The 27860-nt window shown below is 33.5% G+C and overlaps 1 protein-coding gene across 2 annotated transcripts; it reads right to left on the bottom strand.

Moving 5' to 3' along the window:
- Nucleotides 1–2637: 2637 nt before the first annotated feature.
- On the bottom strand, nt 2638–27860 carry LOC126888797 (vacuolar protein sorting-associated protein 18 homolog). Of its 2 annotated transcripts, XM_050657173.1 has the most exons (13): nt 27660–27860; nt 27420–27603; nt 26303–26545; nt 24736–24836; nt 24529–24576; nt 22707–23018; nt 21388–21935; nt 21025–21310; nt 18788–19183; nt 14853–15057; nt 11592–11743; nt 11307–11538; nt 2638–2972 (listed from the first exon to the last, which is right to left on the bottom strand). In XM_050657173.1, the coding sequence occupies exons 1-13, from the start codon at nt 27726–27728 to the stop codon at nt 2728–2730; spliced, it is 3021 nt and encodes a 1006-aa protein (XP_050513130.1). In that variant the 5' UTR covers nt 27729–27860; the 3' UTR covers nt 2638–2727. The 2 variants fall into 2 exon arrangements, with proteins under 2 accessions (XP_050513130.1, XP_050513131.1); XM_050657174.1 differs by lacking the exon at nt 24529–24576.

Genomic DNA, 27860 nt, shown 5'->3' with positions numbered 1-27860 from the left:
AAAAAACTAAATGTATGTGATAAGTAAAGAGCCGCGTAGATGCTAGAAATAGACGGCAAAATTGTAGAACAAGTAATGAAATTCAATTACCTAGGAGTAGAGATCACTAGTGACAGGAATATAAGAAAAGAAACCACAACAAAAGCGGCAAGAGAAAGTGGTTGGCTCCAATAAACCATATATATGGAGAAACGAATATCTGACCACGGAAAGCAAAATACAGTGGAACCCCGATAAGTCGGTCCCCGATAACCCGGAACTCCGGCTAACCCGGACCGATTTTTATCAGACAAACATTTCAACAATAAAAATGTATTGCTGTTACAAAATCTCGTGAACCTAATTCATTCATTTGGTGACGTCAATATACGAACGAAACGATTGAATCCGACATTACTGAAAATATCAGGGTGCAGATGGGACCCTGTCGCGCAATTCGCAGCAAATAAAATAGTCGTATGTTTTTGGCTTCATTTTATTTCGGTTATACATACGCATTTTCAAGGTTCACGAGGTTTTGTACCAACTCTATGTAATATAATATTTGAGAGATAATGCATACAAAATACTACTAACATAAACAAAAATGTTGTTGCTTAATAAAAAAATTCTTCTAATAATTTATTTAATCTGACTCATTTATATCGGCAATTCAGATACATATGAATTACTTAAGAAAGTTGCAAGATTTCTCCGCTATTCGCACACGAACGTTTCTCGTATCCCCTCCAAGTACTTGCACACCGCGAATACACCTCTTCATTGGTCTTCCTACTGACCGACGTTACACCATAGTTCCGCTAAGGTGTTCTGTCGTTACCCATTCTTATAAGGTGACCTGCCTAGCGCAATATTTCCATTTTTGCATCATTTGTTATAGTGTTCTTTGTAATATTTGTATAACTCGTGGTTGAAACGTATTACTCTATATACCATTGTCGCAAAAGGGTTTCAATGTCCTCCTTAATATCTTTCTTTTAAAAGTATTAGTAAGGTTTATTGTTACGTATTTTTTATGGAAAATAAGCCACAATTTTACTAAAAAATGAATTTATTAACGTTTCGAAGCCCAAATCGGGTTTCGTTGTCAAAATACAAAAAAAATTATTTATAAATAATATAAAATATTTTTTTATTTTTTTTTTGTATTTTGACAACGAAACCCGATTTGGGCTTCGAAACGTTATATAATAAATTCATTTTTTAGTAAAATTGTGGCTTATTTCCCATAAAAAATACGTAATTATAAAAATGACACAAGGAAATAGCTTCAGAACAACATCAAGGTTTATTGTCTTTTAAATCATGATATATGTTTCTGCGCCATATGTTACTATTGGCCGTATGATGGTTTTATATATTTTAAACTTTACTTCCCTTTGGATGTCTTTGGATCCAAACACCTGCGACACAGAGAAGTATGCTTTGTTAGCAAGCATTATCCGTTCCCTTTATACAGGGTGTCCCGAAAAGAATGGTCATAAATTATACCACACATTCTGGGGTCAAAAATAGTTCGGTTGAACCTAACTTACCTTAGTACAAATGTGCTCATAAAAAAAGTTACAGCCCTTTGAAGTTACAAAATGAAAATCGATTTTTTTCAATATATCGAAAACTCTCAAAAATTTTTTATTGAAAACCGGCATGTATAATTCTTATGACAGGCCCACCTTAAAACCAAATTATAGTGAAATTTGTCCACCCCATAAAAAATTTATGGGGATTTTGTTCCCTTGAACCCCTCCAAACTTTTGTGTACGTTCCAATTAATTCATTATTGTGGTACCATTAGTTGAATACAACGTTTTTAAAACTTTTTTGCCTCTTAGTATTTTTTCGATAAGCCAGTTTTTATCGAGATGCGGCTACTTTTTTACTATATTTACATAAAAAAATTATGGGGGTTTTGTTCCTTTAAACCCCCCAAATGTTTGTGTACGTTCCCATTAAACTATTACTGTGGTACCATTAGTTAAACACAGTGTTTTTAAAACTTTTTTTGTCTCTTAGTCTTTTTTTGATAAGTCAACTTTTATCGAGATGTGGCTTCTTTTTCAAAATATACCAAAAAATTTAAGTTATAAATAAATTTTCAGATTATTAACAGGTGTCTATAATCATACTTAACCATATACAAATAGGTGGTGGATTCGACAAATATTCAAAATATCTCGATAAACACTGGCTTATCAAAAAAGTACTAAGAGGCAAAAAAGTTTTAAAAATATTGTGTTTAACTAATGGTGTCACAATAATAATTTAATTGGAACGTACATAAAAGTTTGGGGGGGTTTAAGGGAACAAAACCCCCATAAAATTTTTATGGGGTACACAAATGTCACTATAATTTTTTTTTAAGATGTTGCTACGATAAAGATTCCTCATGTCCATTTTCAATAAAAAACCTCTAGGAGTTTTCGACATATTAAAAAAAATCGATTTTGATTTTGTAACTTCAAAGGGCTGTAACTTTTTTTGTGTGCACTATTGTATATAGGTAAGTGAGGTTTAATCAACCTATTTTTGACCCCAGAATCTGTGGTATAATTTATGACCAATCTTTTCGGGACACCCTGTATATTAGTGCCAAGTAATGGAAAAGAAAATGATAGAAAATACCCATTAAAACAACGATTAAGAATAATAGTTTTATTAACATAATACACATATCACATAAAGTTATTAATAAATATTGTGCCTATATAAAGAAGATAATAAAAAACTTTATTCCCACTCTTTCATTATCGTTTCATACTCGTGATCTTCGATAAACGGCTTATCTATATTTCTAATCATATTCTCTCCACAATACAGACACTCGGATGCTAGAATATTATCGATTTCTAGCTTGATTTGATCTTTGGCGGACAATCCTGCCGAACCGGTGCTTATAGTGTCAATATTTACTTGGTTATTGTAAGATTGCAACTGCTTATCCAAATCCATTAGTCTATATCTTTTTGCTGGACCTAAAAATAAAAAAAGTTTGCATATGCACAAAATACTCAGTACAAGCTAAAAATGTATTAAAAATCCTTTATAAAAGGTATACAGTAGAACCCCGATTATCCGTGCTCCAAGAGACCGGACATGGCACGAATAATTGAAAAGCACGGATAATCCGCATATTTATTTCTTGTATATAATACATACGTTTAGTTTTAAATTAGATATACACCGTATAAATGGCAACACTGCGCGCCGTCGAGTACGAGACGGTGCCCTCTTCCCACGCTAATGCACCTCATTCACGCCGATTCTAACTCCGTCCTCCGCCGATATTCGGCGATTAAGCAACGATAGTGGAATAAGTAATGTTGCCGATTTTAGCGTTTCCTTCAGTGGCTTATGTCTAATACAAAACTAAACGTGTTCTATAATATGTATATTGTTTTCACCCAATTTTGAAAAAATGGGTGAAAACTTTAAATTATCCACGTCCGTCTGTCTGTCTGTGATCACAACTCCTCCGTCATTATACTAGGTAGAATGACAAATGAGGTGTCAAATGAAAGCTTATAATCCAAGGATGGAACTAAAGGTGAGAAATTTGACCTAAACTGTCTGTCCGTCGGACCGTCCGACCGCGAATATAACTCATCCGTCATTATACCAGGTAGAATGACAAATGAGGTGTCAAATGAAAGCTTAAAATCCAAGGATGGTAAAAAAGGTGATAAATTTGACCGTCATTATAAAGGTGAAACATTTGACCTAGAACTTCCGGTTTTAGAAATACGACCAGAAGTACTGTTTTAAAGTCACCGGAATAGTACAAGTGATATATTATTCTACGCGTCTTCGCAAGACGAGAACAAATATATACTTCCGGTTTCATGACTGTCTGTCCGTTCGCGAATACAACTCCTCCGTTATTAATACAGATAGAATGACAAAAATGAGGTGTCGAATGAAAGCTTATAACCCAAGGATGGTATTAAAGATGAGAAATTTGACATCGGACTTCCGGTTTTAGAGTTGCAACCGTAAGTACTGTTTTAAAGTCACCGAAATAGTATAAGCGATATATCATTCGACGTGCCTTAGCAAGATGAGAACAAATGTCAAATTTTGGTTTTTATGTCATTTCCGGTTAAAAAGTTCTAACCAGAAGTGCCATTGTCATCGCAGAAATAGTACATGTAACACATCAATCGAAGCGTATTGAAAGTTTGAATCTTTAGTTCCAGTTTTGAAGTTATTTCTGTTTAAACAATGATCACCCAAAGTTAAAACTGTAAAACTGTAAAAAAACATGACATGAGAAAACTGAAATGTAGCGAAGTAAAAGAAATAGTCAGCAAAACATTAAATAAAAAATTTAAAGAAATCGATAATACAACGGAAAGCACAGAAAATAAGATAAAATCCCTTAATAAAACGATAGACGACATTAAAGACAATTTTATGAAGAACGAAGAAGGTAAGAATAAGACATGGATGACGACAGAGATTCTGCAACTAATGGAAGAAAGAAGGAAAAACAAGAACGATAACTCCATGTATAAAACATTACAGCGAGAGATACAGAGAAAGATCAGAGAAGCTAAACAGAAAGAACTGGAGAAAAAATGCCAAGAAATCGAAATTCTTCAAAGTAAATACGACGACTTCAACGTGCATAAGAAGGTAAGAGAAATTACAGGCAAATATAAAAACAGAAGAATAAGTAAACTTGTTAATGACAATGGAGAGATAATCGTGAACAAAGAGAGTATCAATGATACCTGGAAAAATTACATACGAAATTTATTTTTTGATGAGAGGGAGAACCAGTCCCCAATACCTACGGAAACAGGACCACCTATACTAGTGGCAGAAATAAGAACAGCCATAATATCACTAAAAGAAGGTAGAGCTCCAGGACCAGACGGAGTACAATCTGAATTTCTTAAACTTCTTGATGATGAATCTTTAAGAATACTATGTAAAATCTTCAATAATATCTATGTCACAGGCAATATTCCAAAAGATTGGCTAGTTTCAGAATTTATTACCTTACCAAAGAAACAGGGAGCAAAAAAGTGCGGAGAATATAGGCTAATAAGTCTAATGAGCCATATACTAAAACTTTTTTTTTTAAATTATACATCGTAGAATATACAAGCTATGCGAAGAGAGAATACAAGACACACAGTTTGAATTCATGAAAGGCGTAGGTACACGAGATGCACTGTTTAGTCTACAGGTATTATTTCAAAGATGCAGAGATATGACTTGCGATATTTACACCTGCTTTGTGGACTACTAAAAAGCATTTGATACAGTTCAACACCGAAAAATGATGGATGTTCTAACAAAAGCCCAAATGGATGATAAAGATCGGCGTATAATACAAAATTTATACTGGAACCAATCAGCCACAATAAGAACGAATCTTGGAGGTGAACCAACGGAAGCGATCCAGATTCTAAGAGGCGTTAGACAAGGTTGTATACTTTCACCCATATTATTTAATCTATATTCAGAGGAAATATTTAGTGAAGCCTTGGAAAATTGCGAACATGGAATACTTCTAAATGGAGAGTGCCTAAACAACATCCGCTATGCAAACGACACCATTATTTTTGCAGACAGTTTGAACAGTTTACAGCAACTAATAAGCAAAGTAAATGCAGTAAGTGAAAGATTTGGACTTCAAGTAAATATAACAAAAACTAAATTTATGATTATCAGCAAAAATATAATTAGAGACGCCCAACTACTTATCAATAATACTCCAGTGGACCGAGTAAAACAGTATAACTATCTTGGAACAATAGTAAATGAACAATGGGATCACTCACAGGAAATAAAATGTAGAATAGAGAAGGCTAGCAGTGCATTCACTAACATGACCAAACTCTTTAAAAGCCACAACCTTAATCTGGAGATAAAAGTAAGGCTCCTACGATGTTATATCTTCTCGATATTGTATTACGGAGTTGAATCCTGGACACTAACTGAAGCAATGGAGAAAAAACTTGAAGCCTTCGAGATGTGGCTATACAGGCGAATCCTAAGGATATCATGGACTGACAAAATAACCAACGAGACCCTATTACGAAGAGTGGGTAAAGAAAGAGAGGTGATGTATACCATTAAAAGGAGAAAGTTAGAATATCTCGGACACATAATGAGAAACGGCACCAAATACAGATTACTGAAGGTAATCCTTCAAGGTAAAGTATTCGGAAAGCGAGAAATTGGGAGAAGAAAAATATCATGGTTAAAGAATCCGAGGAAATGGTTCTCCACAACAACAACTAATCTATTTAAAGCATCAGTTAATAAAATAATTATAGCCAGAATGATCGCCAATATTCGAAACGAATAGGCACTAAAAGAAGAAGAAGAAGACCCAAAGTTTAGTAACAATGACTCAAAATTAGTAAAATCGTATATCAATCGACGCAAAGTTACACGAAGAGTTCAAATATCGACTTCCAGTTCTACTTTCCATTACTTTGGGTGAAAAGCTAGGACTTACGAAGTCCAATTACTTGTTTTGTTTTTCTTTCGCCATTTTTTTAATAATTCTACATATGCAACCACCACAAAAAACTTTTTCAAGATTTTTTAATCTTCTGACGTATTCTGCGCAAGTTCAAAATATCGGTAAAGTCTGAAGGTTCTCGTTGCACACTATAATCCAGTACAATATTGGCAGCTTCCTAATCCTTCTGATTAGTTACTCTTTTGATTGATATCGTCCCATCATTTTCTTGGTCTTGAATCTCATTTTCGAGTGAATCCGATTGAAAGATTCTTTGATTATCAAGAGTTTGTGAAAATCCGCTTGCTTACCACATATTGGCCCAGAGATTGTTATGCTCTACGATCTTTTCTGCAGAAACCACTTACTTGGTTGGAAAATGATTCACAGAGTTGTTGAAAAGTCGATCTTTTCAATGATTTCCGTGCAAGATATGTTTTTAAAAGAGTCAAACTGAGATATAACATTTTGTAGATTCACTTTGTATCTATTGATATGCCTTGTTGCTTTATTGCCAACTTCATATATTCGTGATAATTATGCGACATGTTCACCCTTTTAACTTCTATTTAAAATCCCTAGCTTTGCGGTTTACACTAGTTATTGTCATTTTAAAAACACTAAAAAATACAATTTGAGTAACGATAAAACCTCAAAAATGCAATTTTAGTAATGGAAAATCATAGCACGGATAATCCGCAGCCCGGATACTCCGCGCACGGATAATCGGGGTTCTACTGTATTTATTAAAAATATCCTTTCCGGATACATCACAGAACGTTTTCGGAATGACAATTCCATCATCATTGCTGCGTATAAGGTCATGACATAAGCTCGAAACAAATGACAATCAATGAAAAGCCCTATTCGAAAACATTTTAGTGTCGTGATTCCTGTCAAAATAACTGTCAAAGTCAGGTTGTAATTAAGTTACTCAGACATTTATACAAGAATTTATAAGAAATATATTAAATAAATACCCAAGTATTACACCAATGAAACATTATAGTTACAGTGACTTCCTACGGAAAAAATCACAGTTGTGAGTATTACACATTAATCATAACCGCGAACAATAGGGCTTTTCAACGATTTTCATTTGTTTCGAGCTTCTGTCATATGTCATATATTATACAACATATGACAGAAGCTCGAAACAAATGAGGATCGTTGAAAAACCATATTCAAACTAATCGGATATTACGAACCATTATGAACTTGCAGGTTTCCAACTACGTCACGACTCCGCTCTCTTCAGGATGCGCAATATATTATCTTATTATGTATTAGCATTGATTAATAAGTACATAGATACCTCACCTTTAGGTAAAACCGAATTCAGTGTTAAACTCCGCCCACTTACACCTCTTTGCCCCTCAAGTCTAAGTACTAACTGGCTGGACGGTGGCGACATTTATTGAAATTTTTGCCAAGATTGAAAAATAAATTTGAGTCGCTTGGCTGGCGTAATAGACAACGATATAAGGGTAGTATTCAGCATTTTAACAAATAATTTTAACGCGATTGTAATCTCTATTTTGGAATTCCGATTTTACTTCAGATAAAACGCTAAAAATTGATTAATAAAAATAGTGAAGAGGTTTCTTAAAAATTATTTAATTATTAATACACTACAAAAAAACAACAAAATAGAAAATACATAATAAAATTAGCAGTGTTCACATGTAAATTATTTTTTGCAATTTGTAAAAGAATGATATTTTCAGAACTAATGCGAAATAAACTATTTGAAGTTGATATACAGAATTTCTTTCCAGATCTAACCCATTCACCCCAGGTAAAATATTGCAAAACCTCCGAATTTTAAAGAATCCATTGGATTGGCATGAAATTTGGTATACATATATACTGATAAAATGACAGGGAATTTCCAACATATAAATAGTTGAGGGCCATCTGCCTAGGAACAATAGGTAAAAGCTGATAAACGGACAGGATTAGAAAGTTTAAAACATCACTAATTAGATCATATTTCAAAACAAAGTAAATAAGTATATTTAAATGTTAATTCTTTTCAAACTAAGATAGTAAAATTAAAATTTTAGGAAAAAAAGATATTTATTATTTCTTGTTCTCAAGAAGTACTTTCATTATTGACAATATCGAAACATTTTATTAATCAAAGTCGAGAACAATTAAAAATCACGTTCATGTTTATATGAAAGTACTTTAAAAATGAAGGTATATTACTCTTGAGAAGAATTAATATTTTTTAACAAACTTGGTATACGACTCATAATATTTGACATCTGATTCTTTCATTTTGAGTTTTAGGACGTGCAAGTTTTTATCAATAATACATTTTTCCCTAAACTGAATAAAAAAGTTTCCATATGATTCCAATGTTTTAAGACATACTGATATTGTTTTCCTGATATTATAAAATACTTGTTAATATCTACTGTATATATAAACTAAAGCTAATAGTGTAGTTTAACCTTCAGTTGAGTCCACGATTATTTACCCGTGCGTCATTAATACCTGACGAGATAAAACATATACTTTTGATCTAGCATCATTCTCTTCCACGCATGAAACTAAAGACAAACCAGCTACCGCCTGTTATTAAGTAAAAACACATGTTTTTTATGAACGCACTAGACTAACTCTATTGCGCACAATAGAGAAAAATTTTTCTAGAGGATTTTGGTTCAGAAAAAATGTTAAAAGATATGACACATTATATTATTTTTGAAGTTCCTCCCACAAACATAAAACTGAGAAAATGGTCCACTGAAAGCCGTGTAGACAGTGAATATTATTTCTCTCTTTTTGATTTTCAAAAACTTTAATTTTTTTAAAATATTCTAAACCTGCTTTTAAGTTTTCAGTTGACTTGCTTAAAGTTGACATTGGCTTTATGTTTGGATTACTATCACTACAATATTTGCTGTTAAGACCATCAAAAATATTATTTATAATTTTCAAAAATTCGGCAGTAAGAGAAGCCGTTTTGGTGTGTAACTGCCCTACAGACATTGCTGTTGATATTGCTGAGGCAATTGAGTTGGAAAAAATTTGTGCTGCTAATTTTACACGCATTTTTTGAAAATTATTAGGGTTTATATGAACGTTTGTCATTTTCACCATGCATCGTGCTCTCACACTGGTTCTATCGATGTTGTATGTGTATTCAATATCTTGCCACGATATTTGTTTATAATCGGCAAAAAACGTCAACTTTTTGTTAAGAAAATTATTTCTTAGACTTTTTAATAAGTGGGGTGTATCGAACACAGTTAAAATCCTCTGATTTCCTATTTCTATTGCAGGCTGATCCTTACATGCGCCTAACATCGAGATTTTTGGTATCTCTAACAATTTTGTAAGTTATTTTGAAAAAAAGCATATTTTTCAAAATTTAAATTTTTAAAAATTTTACTTTACAGATCATATAAACACAACATAAGTAAAAAAATTTTTGGAGCGGTGACGATTAATTTCATTTAAGTTGCTAATTAGGGGGTGGTCCTCCCGATTTTTTTTTGCAAAAACACAAGGGACCAACTTTATTTTGAACGTAACTTGCTTAAATTTAATGTTAGAAACTTTTTGTAAAAACAAAAATAAGCTTTTTTTAAACACTTTAAAAAAGTTATAATGGGTTTCCCCAAAAATTGCTTAATTTTTTGGATATTTCTCGTCGAAATATTCTATTTGAAATTTGGTGAATATGAATCTATTTTTCATTGGCTATAACTCTGGTTCTACGAGATCCAGAGACCTAACGCGTACAACATTTTTTTTTACTTTTTTATAGGCTATATTTTTGCTAAGAACGTTTTTTTCGACAAAATACTTATAGGTCTGGATCCCGCGTATGAAAAAAAAGTTGATTAATAGCAAGCTGAAAATTTGTTAATAGCTTAAGGGTGTCGAGTCGGACAAACTTTGATATATGGGAACACTGAAACAGGGGCAGTTTTAATTGTGGAACAGCTTAAAAATTTGGAACGGTCAGACCACGAAAACGGCACATTTATTTTGTCCGACAGAACAGACTTAAACTCTCCGAACAGAGATTAAACTCTCATGCAAAAATCAGACTGCTATTTATCACCTGTCATAATTCTCTAATAGAACTAATAGAATAATAAAGCTCTATAGAACAAAAGTTACTTAAAATTAGTCAGTTTACCCATTTCCGGACTTATTTTTGACATATATTTTTTCACCCAAAAGAGGGGGTGAAAGTCACCCCCAGGGAAAAAGCACACATCGGCACAATATCACTTTTTCTCTTTGACATGTAAGCTATACGTATGCCAAATTTCATGTCAATCCAAGCGGTTCTTTAAAATTTAGACGAAAAACCGTGAAAGAATGGACTATACGTCTTTCAGTGGAAATTTAAAGAAAGATATATTATTATTTGTTCCATCGTTTCTTTCAAAACATCCCGCGTAAACACACTTATGCGTTACAGAGGCCATTTTATCTAAAATGTGAGTCCTTTTTTTAATTTTGCTATAACTTGTCACAACACTTGTCACAGATAATACACCTATAGGGTAAGTTCGGCCCTGACACTACTCCTACCTCCTCGCAAGTCAGAGAGGGAATGAGAAATCTCGATACGGTTTTCGAGTAGCGCCATCTAGTTGTTGATACGTCTTTCGGTTACCAAGAGGTGAGCTATCTAGAGGAATATTTATAATCAATGGTATTAGTATCATGAGTATAAGCGTTCAAAAGATACGAGGGGGAGGGGACTATTGACTAGCACTGTATAACATGGAGTACCAAATGTTTTTATAGAAAATTCACTAATTAATTAACAGTTTTTAATAATAGATACATAACCTACCCAGAAATGGTGAGAGTTCAGCTAGAAGGCAGTCACTATGGAACCTATGATGGCAAGGGAACATGTAAAAAGGTTTTATTAACAACGTTTTATTGCAAACTTCGCAAGTATCGGTAGTATTGATGATCGTACGATGGTTTCTAAACGTTTCAATGTCTTCTCTAACCTGCTCTGCAGACTTAGTCGCTTCCTCCATTTCGTCCTTCAAGTTCTGGATGTTCTGGTTGTACTCCTAGCGAAAACATAAACTCAAATATCAAGTATTCGTTATGTATCGTTTATTACCTTGAGGGAATTACATATGGCGTCTTTAAAGTAGTCAATGGTAACAAAGTCTGGAAAGAAGGGCAAAATATCTTCTATTTTGATGAGATCACACTGTCTTAAGAAGTCAATCATCTCTCCTACATCTTCTTTGTCTTTGAAGACGTATTCGGCTAAAAATAAAATAGAGATACTATACAGCAGTGGTGCTCAAAGAGTCGATCGCGATCGATCGGTCGATCGCCAAAGTTTTTGAAGTCGATCGCGATTCACGGAAAAATACAAATGGAAAAGATATTATGTCTGCTATCAAAGAAGTATCGTTGTAACGTTCAACGGTTACTATCATGCGGCTATCTCCGCAATGTTCAATACTTAACGTGAAACGCTTAGACGTATCTAAATCATGGGAAAGACTTGGAAAGCAAAGTTAAAAGTAGTGTATAATATACTTTTCTTTGCAATTTGACGACTCAACCGATATTAATGATGCCGCCCAGTTATGTATTTTTATTAGGATGGTATTTTCTGATATGTTTGCTAAAGAAGAATTATTGTTAATAACGCCTTTGAAAGAAAAAAATTACGGAGAAGATATATACAACGTTTTGTTTTTTAATTTTGTAACATAATAAGAGCTACCGATTTACAAACTAGTGTGTATTACAACAGCTGGTGCACCATCCATGACTGGCGTTAACAATGGATGTGTTGCACTTTGTCGAGCTAAAGATCACTTTCCATCATTCACCAGCAAGTTTTGTGTTCCAAAATTTTAAATATGAAAGACGTCATGAAGATGACAACAAAAATTGTGAATTCAATCAGGGCGCGAAGCTCGAAACAACGTCTTTTTAAAGCGCGATTGAAAGCTAGCGACTCTGCGGAACACACTGATTTACTTTTGTATACAGATGTGAGGTGGTTGAGCCGTGGAAAATTTTTAGATAGGTTCCAGGAGTTAATTTTTGAAATAATTTGTTTTCTAGAAGAACGAGGGAACGACACTCATCTACCTCAAAACCAAAAAATGGCTGAGTGATCTGGCTTTCGTATCAGATTTAGTAAATCATTTGAACCTATTTAATTTGGAACTACAGGATAAAAATAAAACAATTATTATCGATGTGATGAGCAGAGTAGTGATGTTGATTATAGTTACTTTCGAGTATTCGTTACAAATCGTTACTTTTGTATAAAGTAATCATTTACAGTATTCGTTACTTTGATTACTATGATTACTTTTGTTACTTTTGTATTTGAGTACCGGTAATCATATCGAAAATCGTATTTCTCAGTAGGTAGGTATTTTGTATAAAGTAATCATTTACAGTATTCGTTACTTTGATTATTATGATTACTTTTGTATTTGAGTACCGGTAATCATAGCGAGAATCGTATTTCTCAGTAGGTAGGTATTTTGTATAGGCATTCCGATATAATAACGACCTTCACGAAGTACGAAGTAAACAGAGTAATCAAAGTAATCAAAGTAGATACAATAGTCATAGTCGTTACTCGCTCTGATACGATTGGTACGAAGTAATCAGGGTAATCAAAGTAGATACAATAGTCGTTACTCGCTCTGATACGAATGGTACGAAGTAATCAGAGTAATCAAAGTAATCAAAGTAGATACAATAGTCGTTACTCGCTCTAATACGATCGGTATGAAGTAACGAAGTAATCAGAGTAATCAAAGTAGATACAATAGTCGTTACTCCGTCTGATACGATTGGTACGAAGTAACGAAGTAATCAGAGTAATTAAAGTAACGATTTGCCTATCTGTATAGTAATCGTTACTTTCGGTATTCGTAAGTAACGAGTACTTTGTAACGAATAGTTACTTTTTCAACATCACTAGAGCAGAGTACCTACATTCTTTTATCGACAAATTGAAATTATTGATTAATCAAATGAACAGAAAGGATTTAAACAACTTTCCATCGTTTTAAAAAAGAAGGTAACCCTCATTTGAATTATGTTTATTACTAGGAGACTGAGCTGCAAGCAGTACGTAGTGAGTTTGATACACTTCGCTGATTTTAAAAAACACAGATATTGTAATATTTATGTCTAATCAATTTTCTTGTGTCAGACCAATAATGGCCTACGCGGCAGAAACACGACCTGATACAGAAAGGACAATAAGAATGCTAGAAACAGCAGAGATGAAAACATTGCGAAAAATCGATGGCAAGACGATGTGGGATAAAGCTAGAAGTGCAGATATACGAAGGAGATGCAAGGTGGACAACATTAATAACTGGGTGAAAAGCAGAAGAGTAGAATGGAACGACCACATAAGCCGAATGACAACAAATAGAGTAGTAAGGACGGCGAGAGACGGTTCCCCAATAGGAAGACGATCAGTGGGAAGACCACGAAAAAGATGGAATGACAACTTACTGGAGGCACATTGAAAAACTGCCAGAGTAATGTCTATATAAAAAGAAGAAGAAGAATTTTCTTGTGAAGAGATGAAAAAAATTGCCACTGAAATCTCCGTTACTTTCAATTAGATTCAATCAGCTAATTTCCGTCCAAAATGAGGTACTGAAAATAATGTCGGATGTATATCTTCAATCCAGAGCGACCAATACGAAACTTTTTGTCTTTTATATCGCGAGACAAATATCCGTCTTTGGGGCAAGCAGCTCTGCAGTTCACAGCATTTTTTGATCAACATAGTTGTGTCAGTCTGCATTTCCCCAAATTAAGGTAGTAAAATCAAAGTATTGTAATCGGCTAACTGATGCTTGCATTTTTGGTCCTCGGTAATTACGTACCATCATAATATGAAAAACTTGTGGATGACACGCAGTGCCATGCATCAACATCCAAATAAAATTAAAATGAAAAACATGATTGTAATTACGACTCTCTGTAGTTACAACTTTTTATCAAATAGAAATGTGCAATAAAGTGTGTCATTTTCAAAATTGTTTTTTTTACTATCAGTCGATCGTTGGAAGCTTGAAGTTTATGTGGTAGATCCCACGCAGTATAAGTCTGAGCACCACTGCTATACAGCGTTTTACGTTAAGAACGGAACATTGCTTAGATAGGCCAATGTTTTTCTTATGGACGATAAAAGCGCGCAGATGCCACGCCGTACTAATTAGAATGAATCGTATATCGGCAGTCGAGTAGCCACCCAGATAGAGTAAAATGGGCCATGATGATAGTCAATGTCCTTAAAGGACGTGGCACATGAAGAAGATAACACAGAAATGCCCCAGGAAAATAGTTTCAGGACCATACTTGTCTAAATACGTACCTATTTTTAGCCAAAGCTTTTTCTTCAACTCGACATCGTCTTCGGGTGACATATTAGCCATCTTTTTAGCTAAGTCCATATCGATGGTCAGCGCCAAGTCGACAGCAGCTTTCCACATTCCCAGCAAGCCATACAATTGAACACAAGCTCTTTTATGGTCATGCTCGTGGCACAGTCTTAAGGCGTAGTGTATGTCAAAATTTACCTAAAAACATAGACATTATTTGGAAATCATTTATTTAAACTGAAAGTTAAACAATTAGGAATGTACGTCATAGATTTAATGACATCATAATCCACCAGTACAAACTTGACGACAAACAAACTTTTCCTCATATATTAGTTTTTTTGCTACCGTTTGGTTTGGCAGGAAAACGCTGTTGCCGAATAAAAAACATATGTATGTTTACCAAAACAGCTACCGGCTACAATGTTTCTCTTTGCCTTTAAGAGTGTGAAACAACTATCTGTAATATAAGTGTCAAAGTCATGTTGCAATATAGAAGGTTATGTAAGATTTTGTTTGTTTATTTTTTTTTCTTCTTTTTTATGGCATTTGGGAGCTGTGTCCATTTAGCCAGCAACATTTCTTAAAATTAACGCCTAAATAAACCTACCATACAACAAACCTATTACGAACCTAATCGACCAATCAAGGATAGGGAAGGGAAAGGGTTTTGTTTTGAAAAATGGCTTTGGCAGAGCCAATTTGCCAGATAGGGAAAGGGTTAAAAATAATCTGTCATATGATATGTCAATATAATAATGACGTCATATAAACTCGTCACTAATTCTACCCGATGAAATGAAATGCTCGCTGTAATATGAATGGCATGTCAAAAAATCTGATTATTCCCTATATATTTTTCAAATTTAGAATATGGCAACAAGGGGAAAATTACGTGCATCCCTTATTGTTTGACTTTTCCTATACAAGGAAATGTAGTATTTTAACAATTTAGTGACCTGCTATGCTGTTATGGTGACTAGGCATCGAAGTAGGCAACTTATAATACACCTTATATTAATAAGTGTTGCCTAAATGCAACCAATAATAAATGACCACGTATCAGCGGAGTATGTTAACTAAAACTGTCATTGTGACCGTGGCAGTTGCCAAACTCGTCCTATACGTCTAAAGGTGGGAAACAATCAATATAATGTAAATTTGTAGGTTAATATCGCTAAATCTCCCAGCTCGACTAGTTTCATTTCTTTTTATCTCACAACTTAATACGTTTTACATCTTTTGTGCTATTTTGCCACTGTTATCACTGTATATGTCTATGTACTATACGCTCCGAGCTTCGCTGGTATCGCCACCTACCGAACGGATTACTATGTATAACTTTCGCCGGAAATTTCGCTGGAAAGAAAAAAGTGTTGCCTATCCTCGGTGAGTTTCGCTGGTATCGCCATCTAACGGATGACTAGTGTTCCTGTTTCGGCCGGAAATTTAAAGAGGAAATGAAGAAAGCAAATAATAATTGTTTCAAACTTATTATTTAATTCTTATCGTGTAATATTTACAACGTAAAGAAGTAATTGGATTGTAATCGATAATTAATATCAGTATGAATATAATTTATTATTCATTATGATTATTTTTAAGATTTTGCTTATCGTTTTGAAGTTTATGTTGACAACTAATATTAGAAAAAATATATTCTACAAAAAAGTATAATAATTTAATATAATTATAGTATAATACTTCTTAAATAATAAATTATGCATTTATTGCGCTTAAATAATTAATTAAGAGCTTAAACGTGAAATTTCGGATCAACTCTTTTTAAATGAATTAGATACTTTTTTTCGAATCCTGAGAGAACCAATAAGTATATTTGAAAAATTTAAAAGCAGAATGAAAGACTACATTATTATCGAGGGTCAAAAGTCCCTGAAAATTTCTGTTTATTTTAATCAGTTACAGGGGTGAAAAAAAAAAAGAGAAAATTTAGTGTGATTTTTAATTTCAAATACATATCTCATGCAAAAGAAACTTTTTGTATATTCTAAGGAACTTTCGGCCCTCGCAAATAATGTAACTTTATGCTTAGCGACAGGAAATCTGTCGAATACACAGTTACTAAACCGCAGTATTTTGGCACTCTTTAATACAACAACTTTCGTGAGACATTTAGTAAAAATTATATGCAACTCTTAATGCAGAACGTCAAATTTCCCGTAAAAGCTTACAGACTTGTCACTATTGGCGCTCGCGAATTTTTAATTATCCCCTCTACCTACGAGCTCAGCGTATATACCAATAACGTATGACGTAGATATATTAATATTATATGACATATGACAAAAGCCAAATATATTAATATTATATGACAAATGAGAAAGAAGCGTTGAAAAGCCCTATTATATTCATAAATTTAATCAAAATCGAAAAATTATCACTGATGGGCATACGGGAGAGACATTTTAGTGAACTACTGAATGGGCAAAATACAGATGAGAATGAAAATTTCATCCACTGTGCTTTTTATTAGTACTGGAAACAATAATCAGAAATGTCTGGCTTTCGCTGATGATCTTACTGTTCTAGCGAAAACAAGAAAATAATTAAAAAGCGTTATGAAAAGATTAGAAAAGGAGGCAAAATATTTTGATCTAGAAATAAACCAGGAAAAGTCAAAGTACATGATACTTACTCGGACATACAGAGCAAAAAGAAGAGGGACAGTTTACATTCGTATCTAATGAAGTAAGAGAATACAATTTCGAGAGAGTGGTCCATTTTACGTATCTGTGAGTTATTATAGATGAAAAATGTCAAAAAGAAGGGAACTGAATGCCAGATCAGCAAAGACCACTGATAAAATCCAAATATGTATCGAGAAAAATAAAGCTAAGGATATATAAAACGGTAATAAGAGCCACAGTGACGTATGGTAGCCAAGTATGGACAACCAAAAAAGCAAATATGGAGAAATTAAAAATATGGTAAAGGAAAATGACCCAGACAAATATAGTTTGATAAAACGCACAGGAAGATCTCAGAAAAAAGGGAATTGATGGTTGGGAAGAAACAACAACAAACAGGAATGAATGAAGGATAATAGTAAGTCAATTTAGTAGGCAAGGAGCATGATTGGACAAGAAGGTACCCAACTTGATACTGATGAGTTATGTAATATATAGGCCTGGCCTGTTGAGTTTTTTTAAATAAATAAAATTATTTGAGTAGGTTCGTTGGAGCTTTTACCACTGAGCAGATGAGATGTGAATTATATATTGTAAAATTCCTTCATCTTCCTATAGTCTCAGAATCAGTATGGCTTGTATTTTTTAGAAGTCTCGGAGGTTGTTACCAGAGAAGGTTCTCACTGTTTTCAATCTGATGGATGTAGAATAATATTTTAATATTCTTTTATGTGTTATTAGATTGAAAACTTAGTCTGTTTCTTAGCAGATGTCGCTACTGTCCCAGCAATTTCATTCGTTGTAATCCGAGACTGCACGCGTCGGAGTATCCTGGTTCAGTCAGAGAGAAGAGCATATGTGTCTACTGACGAGAGGCAAAAAAAGTCCCGAAACCGGTATAGACGCTTGCTGCACTCTCTGATTGAACTAGAATATAATGGTGCTGCGTTTTCGGGTTGCAACGAAATTGAAAATGTATATAAATTTTTAATGTATAATTTATTTACTCTATTTGGAGTACGTAAGAAACCTTCTCGTTGGAGCTTTTACCACGCTGAGCAGACGAGATGTGAATTATATTAAATTGTACAATTCCCTCATCTTCCTATAGTCTTGGCATCCGTATGGCTTGTATTTTTTAGAAGCCTCGGAGGTTGTTACCAGAGAAGGTTCCTACTGTTTTTAATCTGATGGGATGTAGAATAATATTTTAATATTGTTTTATGTGTTATTAGATTGAAAACTTAGTCTTTTTTTTTAAATTATTTAAGTTAACTTACCATCGTGAGCTTCTGGCCCTGTGTATTCATGTATTTCAACATCTCAGCATCGCATTTGTTCAAATACTTCATCAACATGTCTGAGTCGTATTTGGCATATAACGAAATTAAGAAGTTATGTATAGCTTTGTCGGTATTCTTCAGTTTGTCAATACAAAACTCCAGATATTTAATGATTTCTCTAGCGTGCAGCTCGCTGCTACAGGTTACCATCGCTGGTAGGAGCTTCAACGGTATCAGCTTCCTGCCTTGCTCTATTAGTACCTTGATCATGTATTTCGGTATTTCTTGAATCAAAATTGGGGTGAACTGATAGTAAAGCTCGTAGTTCTTCTGGCTTTTGAGCACGTCCAGAGCGTCATGGAAGTTGTTTTTGAAGATGTGTTGCTGAATTATCTACATTCGTGAAAATTAAATATTTTAAACAGTCAAAAAATATAATATGGTAATAATTATGTCTAAGAGCTAGCAACGTTTTCGAGAAATCATTTTAAGACGGCTGATTCTTTCATATTTTGTTCCCTATGCTTCCTCGAACACCGTACCGGCCATCTGGCTGCTGATACAGGTTGCGTTCATTACTGCACAGGTAAACACAAAATCAGGGTGATTGATTAGTGTGAAAAAGCTTAGTAGATCCGCTATAGTAATAGATAGCAATAAAAGTTATGTTATACAGGGTATTTACAAAGATATAACCAATGTTCTATGAAAATCGTAATAAGTTCAGCTCCCTGTATAAATAAGAATAAGCACAACAGCAATGGTTTATTGGTGCCATATTTTTTTGTTTGATTGTCAAAATTTATAAAAATGGTTGATATTGCTAATTTTCTTTATATCGAATACAGGGTGAGTCAAAACGCAAGTACATTATTTTCACAGTAATTTTAAATAGAACACCCTAATTAATAACTTGCTCTGATAAATGAAAATATCTCGAAAACTGACAAATTTAGGCATAGGGAATATTATACAAAAATTAAAGTACGGTAATGATATTTTTCGATATTAATATAAAATACAGGGTGTTCCATTTAAAATTTCTGAGAAAAGAATGTACTTGCGTTTTGACTCACCCTGTATTCGATATAAGGAAAATTAGCAATATCAACAATTCTTAAAAATTTTCATAATCAACAAAAAAATATGGCACCAATAAACCATCGCTGTTGTGCTTTTTTTATTTCTACAGGGAGCTGAACTTGTTACGATTTTCATAAAAAAACTGGTTATAACTTTGTAAAAGCCCTATATAACATAACAAACCTTTATATTTTTGTGATGGGGAAGTTAAGAGGATTTCGAATATAAAATAAAATATAGGGTGTTCCATTTAAAAAAACATAAGTTTGGTCTGCCACTACGTTATCGAACACCCTGTAACAGTCTAATTTCGTTATGTGAAGCTGAAAGTTGGCTACAATTTTTATTATTAACTTTTATTGCTATCTATTACTATAGCGGATCTACTGAGGTTTATCACGCTCATCAATCACCCTGTATATTGAATTTAAATTATTTTAGGACGAAAAATTGTTTGTCATTACTTTTTAAACCACAGAAATGTCTGGCAATTACAGTTCATATTTCTAATATTGTTTAAAAAGTAATGACAAAAAAATTTTTTGTCTTACAATAATTTTAAATTCGATAATATGTTTACCTGTACAAGTGTGCTGCGCAGTAATGAACGCAACCTGTATCAGTAGCCAGATGGCCGGTACGGTGTTCGAGGAAGCATAGGGAACAATATATGAAAGAATCAGCCGTCTTAAAATGATTTGTTTTCCGACGTTGCTAGCTCTTGGTCCATACATAATAAACTCAATTATTATAACAGATTCCACACTATTCTTTACAAAATGTTTTTAAACACAATTTTTATTCAAAATAAAGCCTAAAAGCATATTTTTATTTATTAGATGTGCATAAAGTCTTTCCTTTTGAGAATTGTATTGAGTATTACCACTGGTTCACTCCTAAAATCACTGCACAGCAGAAAAAAAACAGAAACTGCCCGTTGAATTATGTTATGTATTGACTTTTCCAAAGCTATTCAATTAATGTTTTGTTTCTATGCAACACTAAGTTGTAGAACTTCCCCAATTCCAAATAACGGAACTGTTACATAATAACATGGCTGATTATCACAACTAGTTCAGATTAGAAACTAAAATTACTAATCTAATCTAACATAAGCTCATTCAAAACAACTTAATCAAACCTAACCTTACCTGTTCAAAGTTTTTGTTGAGTATAGTCAATTTTAAGACGTTATTTTTATCCCCATGACTGCTCATTAGATTATAAACAGTGCCCTTATTGTTTTTGATACAATTTGAGATTTCGTCTAAGGCTAAAAATACATCGAACTCCTTCTGCAAGTCTGCATATGTTGCCGTTTGTTCTAACCCTGCTAGACGCATCTGTTCCAGTTTTACCAAATACAGTTCCATGACCCAAATGACTATCATAGTGATTTGGGTCTTATCTTGGGGTTTTAGTGTGTCCAATTTGCATCTGAAATGGAATATTACAGCTAGAATGTCACCTCCCCGTGTTATATTAACGAAAAGAGAGAAGAAGTAGTAACTAACCTCAAAAACAGCTTCAAAGCATTATGCTGGTTAGCTTCAATGAACTTCAGGCATATTTCCTCTAAGCTACTTTCAGTCTCTGCATATCTTTGGGCACTGAGCTCATATTTCTGATCTGCAAACAACTTATCAGCTTCTTTTATCAAAACGTGGTTATAGCATTGCAAGTTCCCCCTAGAATACTTCTTAGCCAATTCGAACTCTCCATTATTACAAAATATCTGCCATATATTCCTCTCTTCGCGAGTCACTCTAAACCTAAACACAGAATTTTCTGTTATAGCCCAAATATCACCTGTTCTCACATCTTTCACCAAATTTACCAGTCTACCAAATGCCTCGTTGTAGTTGTCTTCATACACTACCTCCTGGTTGAATAGACATACTCCTTTCACTGAGTCTGTATAGGCTAGGAGAATGTGGAACTGGGTTAGAGCCACTGCTATGGGGTATTTTTGTGGAGTTGAATCATCATAAAGTGCTTTGGGGTATGGGATCAAGTTTGTTTTTGACTCAATCGATTTTATGGAGTCTATGGCAACGTCAATCTAAAAAATGTAGTAACATATAGAGCAATCCACGACTAGCCCGCGGGTCGGTGCGCATTTATTAGAATATATCCATAAAAGGAATCCATCGGGACCGACGATTAACGTGGAGGACACATATATTTGCTAAGAGAAAGCAACTGGGCTTAAAACTTAGCAAATTGTACTGAATGTTAGGAATAAATTATTGTTAATTTCCAAATTTGTGTGACAGGGTGGTTAGAAGATAGTGGTATGACATGGTCAGTCTGTGGCTGTGTCGGTTTCCTAAAGATACTGAAATCGAAGTGGTTATTTAATCTGGTAATAGTGAGGTCAAGAAAATTAATTAATCGGGATGACTCCAATTCCATTAGGTAAGCACTGATGATGATTGGGCATCCAATCGAAAGCTAGTTCTGAGATGTAGCCCTTTTTAGGGATTTTGAAATATATACCTTTTATAAAGGATCTTTGTCGTTTTTTGTATTATATGGCATACAGCCAACTACATGAAACTTTTTCCCTGTGGATTTTTAAAAGAAAACTCTCACTGGACAGTTTTTCTAAATTTTGTGTTAATGTCATTAACGTTTGCCTATTGTAAAATAATTTACAGATTTCAAATTAAATGGGACGTTAAAAAATCTGTTGAGTGCAGCCAATAATTATTAATTAATCTTGATCCTACTTTAAAAAACATACTTTAAATCCACAGCATATTGTTATTAGGGGAGACCTATGTTCAGTGGTGGACTCAAAACGGCTAATGATAATTGTTAGTACACTTACCTGACAAAACGATATTCCCTCGCTGGTTACCCAAGCAAAAGAATTAGGTGTGGTTAAATTTTCAGACCACAATTGCAGTTTTGAAAACTTTTTGTCGCTATGACATTCCATAAAAGTCTGAGCTTCAGGCACATTTAAGTATTTGTTGAAAACTTGCTGTAACACTGGCTTTTCGTTAACATTAACTGAACTGGAAAAGTAATATAGTTTTGAAGGGGTGGCTACAATTATGACAAACTTGTCAGTGCCAGGAATTCTGAAAAATTCTAGTCCTTGTATTGGGTTGTTTTGCCCTTTTCCAATGTCAAAAACCTTAAAAATGTAAGAATGAATATGATTAGTTCAACATAATGCAAATCACACGTTGTATATACAGTGATCACATAAAGATGGGAATAAATTCATTTTTGGGAGTGAATTTTGATTATTCTGCGCGCATGCGCACACAGACAGTATGGAGTTCGTTGCTAAATGTTTTACGTTATGTTTGCATTAGTCCAAAAAAGGTGTGGAATATATTAGTGTTTTTAGTAAATATATTTATTATAATTTTTGTATCTTTAGATTTGTCTACCTCGGGAATAAGAAAATAAGTAATATTTAAAGTATTTTTATACTTCACTTGGTCTATTTGACACTATGTCTGAGAAATCTGGTAATCCGCACACGTACAAACAAAAGGAGTATAGCTCAGTGGTAGAGCGTTCGACTGGAGATCAAGAAGTCCCCGGTTCGAATCCGGGTGTTTTCTATTTTTTTTTAATTTTTGGTATTGTTTTAATAAAATTTTTTGAAAAATACTAAGTAAAAATTAGTTTAATCTTTAAATAAAATATAAATAAACTGTTCGAAAGTATATTTATTTCGTTGAAATCATATAACAGAAGTATAACTTCTTACGTGCGTACAAAGTACACACACATTCTTTTTTTGGTGAACGGGCGACTTTGAAAACAAATCCCGAAATAGGCCGAATTTTAATTTTAAATTATAACTTTTTTGGCATATATATCATACTAGTGACGTCATCTATCTGAGCGTGATGATGTAAACGATGATTTTTTTAAACGAGAATACGGGTCATGTGCTAGCTCATTTGAAAGGTTTTTCAATTTTCTATTTAGTAATAGGTACAAACATTAACATCATTTATACAGGTTTTCAAAAATTATTTTTGAATTATATAAATTCATTGACATAAAAAGAAGAATGTACAGAATTGACAGAAAACAGGAAAAAAATGTAAAAATGTTTATTTGATAAATAAACATTGCTTTACGCTTAAATTAAATGTTCAAATAGCCAAGAGGCAGGTGGGTGGCAGTTTGAGCATTGAATTTAAGCGAAAAGCAGTGTTTATTTGTGAATTAAACATTTTTTTCTATTTTCTGACAGCTGTAAAATGTATTTTGATTTTGAATTAAATAAATTGCAGACCTTCTTTTTGTGTGTCAATTAATATTTCATTAAAAAAAATGATGGACAATAAAACAGTATAAATAATTAATGTTTATATTAGTGAATAGAGAATTGAATAACCTTTCAAATGAGCTAGAACACGACCCCTATTCTCATTTAAAAAGTCATCAATTACGCCATCACGCCAAGATGGACGACGTCACTAGAATGATATATATTATGCCAAATATCATAATTTAAACATAAAAATCGCCCTGTTTAGGGATTCATTTCCAAAATCGCTTTTTCACGAAAAAATGAATTTATGCCAATCTTTACATGCCCACTGTATGTAGAAATGATAGTTTAAATGTTATAAATAATCTTTTTAGATAACTATTCATTAAAATATTAACTAAATTACCAAACCATCATCATCCTTGTTTCCATACAGCGGCAAATAATTTGGTAGCTTGCAAATAATAGAAAAAAAATATGAGATGAAAAAATATGTTAAAATGTTTAATAACTGGTACTACAGGTTATTATTAATTAGGAAGAAGTAGAAAACATTGTTGCTCAAACTCTCCCTAAAGAAACAGTTAAATTATGAAAATTGTGATCAACCTACCTGTCTCCAATATTGTTCCAAGCTAGAAGAAAAACTGGATGCAAAAAACTTGTCCCCTTCCAAGGCAATTTCAGTTTCAAATATTAACCCCTTAGAAGTACCTGAGATACAAAACCGTCGATAATTATTAACAGCTTTTAATTGCTGTCATAATAACGAGCAATTAAAAAAACATAATTAAATTACGCCTTGGATAATCCTTCCTTATTTGGGATAAAGAATTCATAATAACTGTAAATACGTACCTATTACAGAACTTATTTTTGTATTATAAAATTTGTTTAACACAATTTTAAAGTAAATAAAATAATCTGAAACACATTCAAACTCTTTTGTTTATACCATAATACCTACGCCACTTTTTAGAGTAATAATTCAACTTTGGTTTCTAAAATTGTAGCCATTTTAATCTAGTATCTTACTGCGTAGAGAGAGATTTGTTATCGTAATATTCGTTAGTAATGACTGTGTTGAGTACCATTTTAACCACTCATCATCATCATGCAACCTCTTCCGTCAACTGCTGGGCATAGGTCTCTCCCATTTTTCGCCACTTTCCACGGTTCTGTGCGTCTTGTTGCAATTTCTTGGATATTCGTTTAATGTCGTTCATCCAGCGTGTTGGTGGTCATCCTCTGCTGCGTTTGTCTTCTCTTGGACGGCAGTCAATTAGTTTTCTGTCCATCTTGAGTCTTTTAATCTCGCTACGTGGCCTGCCCAATTACACTTCAGCTTGGCTATATGTTCAACAACATCAGTGATACCTGTTCTTTTCCTCGGGTCTTAGTTCCTTATTTTGTCTTTTTTTGTGACGCCGAGAATCCATCCGTTTTTGTGCCACTCGCATTTTTAGTGCTGTTTTTGCGAGCGTGAGAGTTTCTGCTCCGTATGTCATAATAGGAAGAACGCATTGGTCAAATGTCTTCCGTTTCATAATTATCGAGATGTTGCTCTTAGCCGCCCAAGCAAGTGTTATTCGTCGTTGAAATTCACAGGTCTGATTATCATTGCTTATTCTGATTTCATGACCGAGATATATGTACTTTTCTGTCAATTCGACCACTTGATTTTTGCTGGTTAGGTGTTCGCTGGAAACTAAATTTGTCATAAATTTGGTCTTACTGAGGTTCATTTTTAGACCTATTGTTGAACATACGTTTTCTAATTCTTGTAGCATTTATTGTGCTTCACCCAAATCTTCGGTGATAAGTACTATCCATCATTTGCAAAACGCAGATGATTGAGCATTTCCCCATCTATTTTTATTCCTCTATTTTCCCACTTTGGCATTTTAAAGGCGTATTCGAGGACCGTTATGAATAATTTAGGCAAGAGAGTGTCACCCTGTCTCACAATGCTTGTACTAACTTTGTAAAGCGGTAGTCTATTCTACTGTTGTTCAGAGCATATAATACTGTCTAGTTCCACGGTGTTGAAGGCTTTGTGAAAGTCTACGAAGATCGGTACCAGTGATTACTTTAATCATTAATATTTGTTAATAATAAATTTTTTGATTATACTTCAATTATGTTTTTTATTGCTCTATATGTAATTTAAAAACATTTACCTAACAAAATAGGTCCAGTGGTACTCTCAGATTCATTCAGAGGATTCCAAGCTACTGCTGTAAAGTCGTTGCCTCTAAATTTAGGTGTAGTCCTTACTTTATCTAGCTTCTTTGATAGATACAGTAGCTCTGGACCCCCATCAGGTACTTTGGAAAGGAATGTTAAAAGTAAATGGTTTCCAGTTGGATCCAAAAACAGATTGGTAAGCTTAGAGGTGGTTGTATACTTTGATAGTGAGATCTCTGAAATATGTAATTGTTTTCTGATTATGATAAGTTAGAAAAATTATACCATATCAAGTTTTAACCCTTCAGCAGAAGGGTGAAATTAAATTATACAAATACACAGGTGTGGCCAGTGAGGACAAAAGTGAAAAAAATAAAAATAATTATGAAGATGAAATACATTTTCTTAAACTATTTATCCATTCTGTAATTCTATAATAGTAGTATTTACTTCCAAGGACATACGCGGCAGAAACACAACCTGACACAGAGAGGACAAAAAGATTGCTTGAAACAGCAGAGATGAAAAGCCTTTGAAAAATCGATGGTAAGCCTCTATGGGACAGAGCTAGAAGTACAGATATATGACAGAGATGCAAGGTGAACTAGAAAAATATTTGGTTTTTATGCAATAAACTCTTCTGTTTAAAGCAGGTGTTGGGTCCTCTTCCAAAAGATTACCAGCACATTTGGTAGCTGTTTACACAGCTGTATCCCAATTAACTCTGGGAATCTCATGTCCCCTGGAGCTAGGATTTACTTTGTTGTATGTGTGCTATGTGTGTGTGCAACGATGTAAACATTCTGTACTTACATTTAGAAGAACTACAGAGGTAACTTTCTATCAAATCAAACGTATATAGATGACGCATAAAGATATTACAAAAAATTACACATACAAAATTTGAAGAGGAATTATATTGTTATTAGTAGAAAAGGGTTCAAATTGTATCAAAAACTGACAAGTTTATGTTATACGTTCATATGGGAGTAGACTCACAGGCCTCACCTATCCGCTGGAGGGTTGAGTATATAAAAACAATCATTGGGTAAATGTAGACACATTCTCCTTGTAATATTTATTTTATGGTAAGATTCTCGTAGACATTACCTGATGTTTGCTGTGGATTATTCAGATTCATACGAAATAGCACACAATTTGACATAAAAATCACCAAATGTTTGTTAGCAATGGCTACATGAGTTATTTTTTCTGAAGGCGAAAAATCCTTCTTGCTTTTGGAAAATATCGGCAGCTCAGGTTCCAAAGACATGTTTATAAAACCTGCTGTACACTGAAATTATAACAATACTTATTTTTGATTGAATATCAATCCAATTAAAGACCTACCAGTTCTGAATCCAGTGTGTGTTTAGTATTCATAGCTGCTTGTTCAAACTGATCAAACATAGAAGTCATTTTTGTTTATTTATGATACAATTAATACAAAGGTTATTTTTACTATCTATAATTATAAGAAATTTAAAGAAAATAACTATTTTGTTTATTTTTCAGATGACAGTTACTTTTGAGGTTAGGAAATACGCCCCT

This window comes from Diabrotica virgifera, chromosome 7, assembly GCF_917563875.1.
Source record: "Diabrotica virgifera virgifera chromosome 7, PGI_DIABVI_V3a".
In the NCBI taxonomy this organism is placed as follows: domain Eukaryota; kingdom Metazoa; phylum Arthropoda; class Insecta; order Coleoptera; family Chrysomelidae; genus Diabrotica; species Diabrotica virgifera.
This window is presented reverse-complemented; position numbering and strand designations above follow the sequence as displayed.

What these genes read in the sequence shown, in the direction of transcription:
- LOC126888797 (XM_050657173.1), bottom strand. Translation starts at nt 27,728, where the DNA reads ATGACTTCTATGTTTGATCAGTTTGAACAAGCAGCTATGAATACTAAA. An exon ending in ACAAGGATGATGATGGTTTG is followed by an intron (nt 23,019 to 24,528) that starts GTAATTTAGTTA and finishes TACATTTTTAAG; the next exon opens with GTTTTTGACATTGGAAAAGG. An exon ending in AAAGCTTTGGCTAAAAATAG is followed by an intron (nt 11,744 to 14,852) that starts GTACGTATTTAG and finishes TTTTATTTTTAG; the next exon opens with CCGAATACGTCTTCAAAGAC.